The 12,278-nt window shown below is 40.6% G+C and overlaps 1 protein-coding gene across 3 annotated transcripts in view; it reads left to right on the top strand.

The window, feature by feature from the left end:
* Positions 1-11,564, top strand: part of LOC127608734 (fibroblast growth factor 12-like) — a 28,973-nt gene extending 17,409 nt beyond the window's left edge. For all 3 annotated transcript variants that reach the window (XM_052078068.1, XM_052078067.1, XM_052078066.1), the window contains 4 exons: positions 1,437-1,547; positions 4,475-4,578; positions 5,654-5,852; positions 7,751-11,564. In XM_052078068.1, the coding sequence (XP_051934028.1) occupies positions 1,437-1,547; positions 4,475-4,578; positions 5,654-5,852; positions 7,751-7,932 (596 nt within the window). In that variant the 3' untranslated portion in view covers positions 7,933-11,564. The remainder of the gene's footprint in view (positions 1-1,436; positions 1,548-4,474; positions 4,579-5,653; positions 5,853-7,750) is intronic.
* Positions 11,565-12,278: the final 714 nt, after the last annotated feature.

The raw sequence follows: 12,278 nt of genomic DNA, 5'->3' as shown, positions 1-12,278 counted from the left end.
ATATCCTTGATATCCTGCCTGAGGTCCATGCACTCGTATGCTCTTTGTCCCAACGGGGGCACGAATAGAAAAATTAGGGTTCACTCGTTGAGCGACTGTGTCTGATCTTACTCAACTTAGTCGGTATTATTATTAATACTCCAAACGCTTTCCATAAGGTACAGCAATTGAAGTGCTTGCATTTATCACGCACATAATGTTCTGAGGGGAAGTGCTGTCGGCGTGCCGTACGTGTGACTCACAGCTGTTAAGTCATGCTGAACATCAACACCAACCCAACAAGATCATCAGAGCTATTGCGCATAACAACAGGACCTAATCAAATCTAGCTTGTATCCCACTGAACTGCTAACAGGATCGGCCAGCTGCATGAAAGTCAGTTCATGTGAACCGCTATCATACCAATTTAGCATTTTGATGGAGGGATGAATATGGAAACCTCACAACATTGTCGAGCAGCCACGTATTCAAGTCTGCTGCATGTGTTTACAACATGTGCGAAGATTCCATCTGAGAGGGTACACAGAATGTTTTGGTGCTGTTGTTTTGGTTAGCCGCAGAGTTCTAGCCGTTTGTCTTTTGCATTTACAGTCCCGCTTGCTTGTTTTTCTGATGAAAACAAGCGAGGTGTTTATTATTTGTCGTACGATGCGCTCCACATTTCAGTTCATCTGAGACTGTTCACCTGTTTCACTGGGTGCTGCTGTTTTAGATAGCAAAATGTTTTTCCAGGAGGTTACACTCATTATATTGCTGTTAATTCCCGTTTTTCAGTGATCTGAGGTGAAAGACGATGGCTGATGATATTGTTGTTGTTTATTGGTGTTATTGTTTGGCCCAGCTAATTTGCTTAGCATTTAGCTCGGCTCCATCCATAACAACACAAATTCCCACCAACTCGTTGTAAAGACTAGGAATGCGATAAATTGCTTATTTGTCCACACTGTGTGTGTGTGTGTGTGTGTGTGTGTGTGTATGTGTGTGCTCTACATTAGCCTAAGGTCTCTTCAAAATGGTAGATTCCTTGCTTATTCCAAAATGCCAGTGAATTCCCATGAACTTGAAAATTCCCTGAATTTTGCGACCTGTCACGTGGAGCGTCATTTGTACTCCTCATTTAGTCAGTTTCTCCAGTTTTTTTGTTTTTTTTGCAAACCTTTGGAACGTCCTGCTCCTTTTTGTGCTTGAGCACAGAAATGTCAGGAGCACAGAAAAGCACAGAGAAAACATGGGTGGGAGCGGTCAGAGTGAGGAGGTAAAATGTCCATCGACATGGTGGCACATGTAGCAAGCACGCTTTGCTTATGTCTCAACATGGTCCTAGGCTTGAATTATAAATGTGCTGAGTTTTTAGAGTGTACAGATGAGTGCCGATGGCTTTGTAGCGCTCACCCAAACACTATATTTTTATACTTTTTGTGTGTCTTGGGTTGCAGAGCCGCAGCTGAAGGGCATTGTGACGCGTCTCTTCAGCGAGCAAGGCTTCTTCCTGCAGATGCAACCTGATGGAACCATCAGTGGAAACAAGGATGAGAACAGCGACAACAGTGAGTGTCGCATTTCTTTAAGCTGACCACAAAATTGTTAATACAGTCATACCTCGGTTTTCGACCATAATCCGTTACAGAAGGCTGTTCGAAAAGCGATTTGTTCAAATTCCAAAACTACCTTATTAGTCCATGTTTAGGGGCTAATACACTATGCAGGAAAAAAAAACGGTTAGATTTGCGTAAATCACAACAAACACGCCTGCTCACAGTAATTGCTACACAATGAAGCGTCACTTTTTCGTGTAAGGAAGCCGAGAGGAGTCGTGTGGTGTATTCGGGTTTGCTCAATTTGGTCGAAAAACGGTTTGGTCGATAACAGAGAGGTTCAAAAACCGAGGTTTGACTGTACTCTGATTGTACCTGCAATACGAAATAAAATAAAATGCTCCCATGCAAAATAAAAAAACAAAACAATGGCCTGCCATGTTTTAACCTCTCACATCAAACCCACCTGCTGCATCTGCTTTATACGACAAAAAAAACATGATACGTATACTAAACTAAAAAAATATGCCATGATTGACGCTGAGTCGCCACATGGCTCTAATGGAACGTCAATGACTTTTCTACATGCCGTTTGCCATTCACAGCATGAACTGCATTATCTTTTCTCAGCCTAACGACACACACTTTCGATTGCCTACCACGATACATAATCTTGTTTATAGCATCTGACGTAACTGGTCTGCATTTTGCTCCCTCAAAATTGACGTGATAAGCTGAGATTCAAATCTTTTTCTTCTACTGCAAAACTGTGTCAATCTTAAAGCCAAAATGACGCAATGCCGCCATCTACAGTTTACTGTTTATCAGTACAGTGGTTTGCAAACCTGACTTTCACAGAGAAGCTGGCGAGATCCTCGTCCGCACCTGCCCTGTTGAAAACATACACTTCAATATGAATCTAAATGTTGGTGGCAGTTAAGGATTGGATCTCAGTTGGATTCCACGGAAATGAACAAAATTGAGACTCTTCAGAAAGCAATGAGAAGAAAAAGAAATTATTTTTTTGTTTGTTTTTAATCTGACGCCCCATATGTGGCTCAACACAGGGTAGAAATCTCTAGTTTGTACAATGTCTTTGAAAAATGTGAGCGCTTTTCCAACGGTATTTCACATTTCAACCTGCTTTCACCGATAAACATAAAGCGTCTATATGTGTTTCATCTCCAATTTACATAACTGATAAACAGCTTTTAAGTAGGTAGAATGAAAAGACCAACATCCATTCAAAGGCAATTGCATAGTGCGACATGCAGTGTAAATGCATGTTCGACACATCCCGCGGTTCCCCAAAAAGAAGCGGCGAGCAAGAGAGATGAGATGATTTTTTTTTTCATCTCACACACACTTTTGTCTCCCAGTTCTCCCGGAGAGGATTAACGCCACGGGCTTCTTCCTCCTCCTCTTCCTCCTCCTCTTCCTCCTCCTCCTCCTCACCCATAATGCCGCACTGTTTTTATCTTTGAGCGTGTCGGCGGCATTTAGTATTGGCAGTGTCCGTCCAAAAACTGTGCACAGATGTTGATGTTCCTTTGTGGAGCAGGTTCATCATCCTAGATCCCGATTGGCTCTAAAGGCCTGAATGCAGAATTATGCAACAGTCGAGGCTTATGTAGACCTTTACCAAGGCTTAAACATTCGCACGGATACGAGTCTAATTGGATTGCGTGTTCTCAATTTGAATCGCTGACAAATGGAAATTAAAACTGCATTTTATTGCGTTTTCACTGGTGCAAGTGACCCGATTTATGAGCAGTTTGTCTACAAAAAAAGAGGCTTCAAGCAGTGTAATGCCTCTCTCAGTTAAAGTTCACTATAAGACATAAAGCTAAGAGAATGAGATCTTCTGTATTGATTGAGAAGAAACATTCATTCATTCATTCATTCATCTTCCGTACCGCTTGATCCTCACTAGGGTCGCGGGGGGTGCTGGAGCCCATCCCAGCCGTCTCCGGGCAGTAGGCGGGAGACACCCTGAATCGGTTGCCAGCCAATCGCAGGGCACACATAGACGAACAACCATCCACGCTCACACTCACACCAAGGACAATTTAGAGTGTTCAATCAGCCTGCCATGCATATTTTTGGGATGTGGGAGGAAACCGGAGCACCCGGAGAAAACCCACGCAGGCCCGGGGAGAACATGCAAACTCCACACAGGGAGGCCGGAGCTGGAATCGAACCCGGTACCTCTGCACTGTGAAGCCGCCGTGCTAACCACTGGACTACCGGGCCGCCTTGAGAAGAAACACACACACATAATTTTTTAATGCTTTATTGAATAAGCTGCACCTGGAGAAATACATTTCACTGTGCTTACAACCAAATAGTGCAAATTCGGAAGAAAGAAATTAAAAATTGCGAGGGGCCTAGACCACATTAGAATATTGAAAAAGGAAAGAAAAGGTTTTCATACCTACAATTTACATTTCACATTTGCAGTTGGAGCAAAATAAACAACGGGTGTCAACACCAGCTCTCAATTTTTCTGTAAAATTTTACAGGGTACATTTTGTTTAGAATTTCTAATTTTGTTGGCAATCAAAAACTTGTGAGGCACTAACCAAACTTTGGACCGGGATAAACACACATTTGCCTTTGACAAGTCTGATTAGCAAACAATGCAAAATGACATGGACAAGCAAAAAAAAAAAAAAAAACCACAACAACAACATAACAAATGTAAATAAATAAAAAATAAAATAGCATTGCAGTGTTAGGATGTTACAACCCTTGAAGGGACAAACATACAAACACAAACGGTGCAACAACACATAATTTAACAATACATACAGGCATACATTCTTTATCCTCTCCCAAAAAAATGATGTACATTGGGAAATTCCTATCTGGGATGAGTGGTTTTGCAAGTATGGGTGCACATGTGTAAAAATTGGTCTCATGTTTGTGTGTTTATGCAGCTCTCTTCAACCTGATCCCGGTGGGTCTGCGGGTGGTGGCCATGCAGGGCGTCAAGGCGGGACTCTACGTGGCCATGAACGCGGAGGGCTTCCTTTACACGTCTGTAAGAACAGCATTCGTTCATTCAGTTGAATACCACACATCAGGGTGTCCATAATATTGTCTTGTTGAAGCAGCATGTGGCTCCTCGCTAGCTCATTGCTCGCCCAAGTTTTGCTGTGACCAAGCAATCGCGGTGCAAGAAAATGTATCAATGTGAGGATGAATTTGAAATGTGGTCGGTGAAAGAAGCAGTCCCATTGTAAATATAGTTCCAGATACATCGGCCAACACTACTGATTATCAAGGTTCATGGGAATGGGCACGCAGATTAAATTAACATGTTAACACATAAAGGCTGAAATCTGATCGGAGCAAAAAAAATTAATTAATGTCCACGTGTGTGTATTGGGAGTAGCGCAGCCAAGAGAAACACGACTAAATGGAGACTGTTATGCAATCTCATGCTACAAATGTTACAAGTTAGGCTGTAAATGTAGGTCAGTGCTTCTTATAGTTCTCAGGCCGGCAGGGCTTAGTTTTCCTATTTAGAGTAGTTGGGGAATGAAGACAAACGTTTATTAGGGTGATGTAAAATATTTTGGAATCACATTGAAATGCATTCATCATCCATCTTCACAGTCCTCGTTGCAACAGCTCCTTCTCAGTGGAGCTCATAATGCTGCGTTATACATTATTCAGCCTTTGGCTCGCATGAAACTTTAAAATGTCATTCTTTGCTGACGGAGTCATGCAGGAGGAGAAATGTTGTGTTGTATTCACGTGTGCTCAGGATGTCTTCAAAATTAAACCCGGTGAAGCCCTGCTGCATCACCGTTCATCATTTGTGCCCCTTCTATTTTATTTTCCAGTATTGAGAGGCTGACATTCCGAGGATTAGCACCATTTTTGTCTTGAAACAAGTGATCCATTCTTAAAAATAATAATCGGTACATTTGATAATCAATTATCGATCAATCATTGCACCTCGAATTTAAATGTACTTAATGGTCTCTCTATATTGTGGATTTTATATGCTGTGTCTTTAATGACAAACAAAGTTCACTGTACACTTGAAATATTCAAGTGTGTGTGTGTGTGTGTGTGTGTGTGTGTGTGCACGCGCGTGTGTCAATCAGGACATCTTCACGGCCGAGTGTAAGTTCAAGGAGTCTGTGTTTGAGAACTACTACGTCATCTACTCATCAACGCTGTACCGGCAGCACGAGTCGGGCCGGGCCTGGTTCCTGGGCCTCAACAAAGAGGGCGTCATCATGAAGGGCAACCGCGTCAAGAAAACCAAACCCTGTTCGCACTTTGTCCCCAGGCCCATCGAAGGTACCACCCTGGCCACGTTTATACAATGACATACTGTACTGGGGAGGGCTCTTCACATTTTGACATTTCCAACATTAGCTTTTAAAATGAATTTGCGATTTACATCAAATTGTAACTTTTAGCTCTATCAATGCCACTTTTGCCCAATTGAATGCCATTCATCCATCCATCCTTTTTCTGAACCGTTTTATCCTCACAAGGGTCGTGGGGGGGGGGGCCTATCCCAGCTGTAGCAGTAGCCGGGGGACACCCTGAACCAGTTGCCAGCCAATCGCAGGCCAATTGATACCCATGAAAACTATTTTTTTGCGGGTGGGGGGTACATTTCTTGTTAATCTTTGAATCAAACAATGTGGGTTAAAAGTTTCATTCAAGACTCACCACTTGAAAATGTGAATCTACATTTTATATCAATGACAAGAACTGAATGAATTTAAGACCTATATAGCGGGGAAAAAAAAGAAGGAAAGACAGAAAAAAACTGTAAAAGTGTAGCAAAATCCAACTGACTTAGTGCGCTGGCCGCGGAGTTCGTGTTCACTTCCTGTCGTTCAAAGGAGAAATTGACGTTCCAGTGTTTCACTCTGAAGTTTCAAGCGGGAACGTTGACCTCCGTCTCCGCTTTCAGCGCTCGAGCGGCTCACCCTCCCTCACGCAATCCCGGCTCCCATAGCGTCATTTAAAAATATCTGTCAACTTCCTTCTTCCTATTCATCCTTCAACCTTGTCCTCTTCCACTTCTGGCTTCACCTCATTTAGTGTCACGCACATCACTCGAGGCTCATTCCGAACGTGTGTAAACAACTGCTTGGACAGGAGACGGAACGCCAGATGTAATTTCCATTTCAATAGGGAATTTGTTTCGAAATCGGGCATTGGAAATCAATCAAAATGAACCTGATAATTTAGTTACTGGCTGATGAACTGCTTTCCTGTTGCTCAGGTTAATGGCACAGTTGTGGTAATTTTATGCTAAGATGGATAGCGCTGATGTTAGCTAGCAGGCTAGCCATGATGTTTTCCTAAATCACGCAAAGAAAGACAACCCAAGTAAACTTTTTATCTGACTCGTCCATTCGTCCTTTCCTCATTACCCTGGATTATTTAGTTTCCATTTATTCATGTGTCTTTTTTTAAAGCAATGGGGATGAAACCTTTTTAGGTCAGCTGCTCAAAAAAAAAGCCATAGACTAGCATGGTTTTTGTTGCCGTTTTTTTTATATGGCGCATTCCATATACAAGGTAACTCAGTATGCTCCACATTATACAAATACAGCATTTAAAAGACAAAAAAATAATTTTAGACATTTAAAAGCCCAAAAAAGGAAAAAACAACGTACGTATGCAAGAACACAGTTTTGAAAACAAATATTTTCAAAATACTTTCAAAGGCCTTGTTCATAAGTGAGGGGAAAAAGAATAGTTTTTAATCTGGATTTATATATACATATACACTGAAGGCTGACATAGCTTCTTTTGGCATCTTATTCCATTGGGGTTGTAGAACTACTGCTGAACTGAAGAGTTCCAGCTGGCCATCGTAGAGATGGTCAAAAACATTGTTGGTCATTCGCAATGAGAACTTTGACAACATTCAATTCATTTGATCATAAACCTAATTTATCAGATCAAAACATTTACGTGTGATGAATTTGATATTGTTCACTGTCATACCGATTAAAATTATTGCTTATATTTGTTAAACAATAGGGAAGAGGAGCTGGAAAACAATAATCTCATGTTACATCGCCATCAGGATTTTGAGGGAAAATGCAATCAAATTATTTTTTTCCAAATCGTTCAGCCCTTGTCAGGAACGCATCCCCCGGGGGTACACTGTGATGAGGATGACTTTTTGCAGAATTTGTGACTGCAGTTTTGTATGTTTTTGTCATCAGTGTGCATGTACAAGGAGCCGTCGCTGCACGAGCTGGAGGAGAAGCTGCTTAAGTCCTCGCGGAGTCCCACCATGAACGGCGAGGAGCCAGGCAGGAGCCCTCTGAGAGCCACGCAGGGCTGCGAGGAGGACGGGCAGCTGGAAGATGACGACGAGGACTGCACAGAGCGGGAAGGCTCGTAGCCTGGAGCACCCCCCGCTGGAGAACTCCCATGCAACACTCCCAAATGTTCAGCACCAAACAACCGACGCCATGATGACGGAAACTCCAACCCAAACAAGCAGAGAAAAAAGGGCAAGAATCCTCTTTCTCCTCTTTCAATGTTCTTCTTTTGGTGATGACGATTTACATTTTATGCAAAAAGCCAGGAGGCTAGCACATCTACTCTTCATCGTCATCGTAACCGTGACGACAAAGTGTCCCCCCCCCCGCCCGAACCCTCCACCGCCTCCCTTGAGTCGGACGAGCGCTGAGAACTCCGAAGCTTTAAGCCATGTAGAAATACCATCATTGTCATCATTATCATCGCACATTTTTTTTTCTTCTTCAGCGATGCAAACACTTGAGCACTTTTTTTTTTTTTTTTTTTTTTAGCATCACAAGCTTCTTCTTGTGGCCAATCACACTTGAGCGTTTTGGGTTGCCACGTCGCAGCCTATATTTATGTATTATACAGTATCTATGAGTAGCTGGTGATGGAATTGTTGAGAGGAAATTGTACATATTCTTTTGTTTTCTCTGCCGTCATTATCCAGAAGTTAAATTCACCGGCTGTGGTTTGACTCACTTCCTGTTTGTGAAACGTCACTCTGAGGCCACGTCCAAATGTATACACAGACAATGATACGTCGCAACTAAACCATATATCTAACCAAGGTCTCCGAGCCAAATACTAACATCTACGACAGTCTCATACACACACAACAACAAAAGAGAAAATGTATATTTAAAAACAGAAATCTTCAACCAAACCATATAACTAATATATGTCCACTATGTTAATGCTTAGCCATAATGCGAAACTCCATTGAATTCATTTCGTCTGGACTTGAGTGAGAACAAGACATTTTTCTTTTTTAAAAGGCTGTTGCGTGTGCATGTTAAGGTTGTAGTGCAAATTGATTCGAAAATAGGTTTTGATTTAAAATATGTGAGTACGTCTAGTCAAATCGAATCAAATGGTGGAGGGATGCGTCAATTTTTTTTCTTCATCGACAATGGCATATGGACATGGCCTTGGATGGAAAGTTACGCCAAAGTACGGCATTAAGATACAAAGAACTTCCATATATCTCATATCAAGCATGTTTTGTTTTCTTTTTGCTAATGTTTCATCCACAGTTTTCACGTGTCGTCCGCGTCACTGCCTCCCGAATGAATGTTCTGTATGTTAGGCCGCAAAAGAGCATCTGGACTGGACCCTGCAATGTGCATGCCAGGCAACTTGTGGGCTTCATTAAGCAAGCAGATCAGTAAGTGTGCGCTCAACACATCTTTTTTTTCCCTTGCATGATGGATTCTGATTAGTTCAAAACAAGAAGGAAAAAAAAACAAGTGTGAGCGCAAAACTGTTCGAGCCAATCATGTAGAAAAAGGTACTGATGATGTCATCAGGCTCCCGCCAATCAGGTTTCCTTCAGTTGCCTCCAAGGTCCACATACTAATACTGTACGTTCTTTGTTCTCATTAGTAGGACAATTCAGAGCACTAGTAAAACATGAAATTGAATAATATCTCATGTTATACTGGTGCACTGAATGAAAATTGTGTGCTGGAAACAAATTTACTGTATTAATATCCATCTTTGGGTTGTCATTTCTAAAAAGTAGTTTGAGTTGTTCTCCTAGTGAGCAGAAATGTCATGAAGCAATGAAAAAAAACCTAACATTACTCATAGAACAGTTGTTCTACCAGCGAGAGCAAGAAGAAAGAGAATACCAGTATTACGTGGGCCTGAAGCAGGTTATCAAGGATATGGAAAGAATTGAATTAATTCAACTCATTTTCTTTGACCCGTTACAGCACTCGAAAGTCTTATAGGGGAGCTAAAATGTGCATGCCAGCAAGACATGACACCTTCTTGTGTATTCATAACCTGATGCTGTTACGGAGAGATGTTGGCTGATGGGAGGTAACAATTCATGAGTAGCAAATTTAAATAATAGGGTCCGACCGATATGGATTTTTTGAGGCTGATGCCAATTCCAACTAGATGAACAAAATTTGGACACGTTAATAATTCGATTCATTTAAAAAAATACTGTATATACCTGAATATAATGAATAAAATAACTACTTTTGCCCCCCTTATCACTTACAACAACAAAGACACGATTTTAAGGCAGAACATTTGACTTTGCAATTTCAATACTTTGTCCATTGGCATTTGTTTAAATTTATAACAATGACAACATTCGGCAAACATCAGTCGATTTTTGGGGGCGTAATTTTGGGGGGTAATGTTTGTTTGAATGTAATTATTTTTGTCTAATGTTGAAATTTGTTAATGTGTAAAAAATATATATACATACAAAAATCGCTTGACTTTAGAAGAGCGAATGCTGACCGATTAATCGGTTGAGCCCTAAATACATTATTTAAATAACGAGATGATTGTCATAATTCAATAAAAATCATTCTATTTTACCATGTTAGCTACAGCTAGAAACAAAGTTTGTTTTCAGGCGACGGGAGCAGTTGAGTGACATTTATATAAAAATGTGTGCCACTTTGAAATTAATTACATTTATCTTAACCCTTTCAGTGACAGCGGTTACTACTGTGCACAGCTTGTTATCAGGTTATAGGGTGCATTAAAGGGTTAATATCATTTGAAAAAAAAATATTTGAAGAAACAAAATTGAGTCAGCTTCCATTTGAAATTCCTTTTTGTGATTTTCCAAAAACAAAATATTTTGCCTCACATTAGCCTGCCTCCCTCCAAAACATACTGTCAACTTATTTTGTTTTGTGCAGCAACAACCACGAGAAATTTCACAGAATATTTGCATGTGACTCCATCTAAAGTGTCAATCCACCTGATGAATTGTGAATTGTGGTGCATGTTTTGTCGTTTGTCGTTTTGTCTGTCGAGCACTGACACGGGCAACGGACCAATCATAATCCATGCCGCGCTGCCTCGGAGAAAGTCTTCCAATCAGAGTTTTTGGCAGCATTTAAGAATGGCGGACATTTGCGAACACTCTCTGATGAGTCGTGTGTGCCCTTCTGAGGGCTGCAAAATCAAAGTTGGAAATTTTCCATGGGAATAAAGCAAATGTCAAGAAACTACAGTGTACCGTGACCTACAACTACTCAAATTTACAATTTTTTTGCAGTTGCGAGTGCTGAGCAGTTTATTGGAAGCTCACTTGTCACTCTAATTTCGAATGGAGTTAAAAAAAAAAAAAATTAATGAAGGGTGCCCCAAAGTCTGGACTTGTATTTGGCAATTATTGATTAAGAGAGCTAACTTGCAAATTTCCGTCTTTAGCACACCTTTTTGGACTTTTCTCACACTATTTGGCCAAATAATGTGATTTCTAATCCTGTACAGTGGTACCTTGAGTCACAAGTTTAGTTTCGCTCATATATGTAACTCAAATCAAGTTTAGCCATTGAAATGAATGGAAATTTCATTAATCAATTCCAGCCCCAGAAAAGTAGCACCAACGTATTCTACTGAATAAAATCATGAACACAACATGCAGTGTAAAAAAATGAAACAGTTTTGGGGTGAAAGTGCTCTATAAATACAGTTGAGTTGAGAACAAAAAAAAACAAAAAACCCACACATTCGCTTCTTCTCAACACCCAGTTTCTTAGAGCCCGTAAGCAGAAATTCTGCTAAATACTTTCAAACACAAGTGCAAAACACAACAGAGTTCTGTACTTAACTGGTGAGGGAGCGGACTAGAACAAGTGGCCGGGTGTTGTGAATTTCACTGCTGCAGTCTAGTGGTAGAGTGTGTGAAGCTCGTGCTTAAGTCATATTATGGCTCACAAAGAAATTGACGGCCTCGTAACTGAAAAATCAAGAATGTTGTAAATTTGGTGTACTTGTTAGTTAAGTCAACCCTGTAGTCACTAGTGTCTTATTAATATTATGTTTTGTATTCTCGATTTGGTTCAAATCTGCTCACTTTAAATCATTTTAGACGTTAAAATGATTGGAAAAGTAGAGCTGATGTTTATAAACGAGCAACCAGAGGCAGCTGGTCAACCTTGTTGAACCGTTGTTGGATCCAAACTTTTTTTTAAAATGCATTTGCTGATGCTTACGCCTTATCACGGACATGCTCATCATGGAGTTGAACATATCATCGCAAATACAGGTTGAAAAGTTGATTGAAAAATAAAATTTAAAAAGGAATGATACAAAATTTATTGTCTGTTTTTTTTTAATTCACAAATTATGCAAGCATAAAAAAAATCGCCAAATTTTCTGTGACAATGCCAAACATCTTATTTTGCTATTGCCCTTCGACTTATTTTGAGTGATTGCGTCACATTAAGATTTATTACAAAG

The sequence above is a fragment of the Hippocampus zosterae genome, chromosome 10, assembly GCF_025434085.1.
Source record: "Hippocampus zosterae strain Florida chromosome 10, ASM2543408v3, whole genome shotgun sequence".
NCBI classification, from domain to species: domain Eukaryota; kingdom Metazoa; phylum Chordata; class Actinopteri; order Syngnathiformes; family Syngnathidae; genus Hippocampus; species Hippocampus zosterae.
The sequence above is the reverse complement of the archived record's forward strand: the minus strand, read 5'-3'. Positions and strand labels throughout refer to the sequence as shown.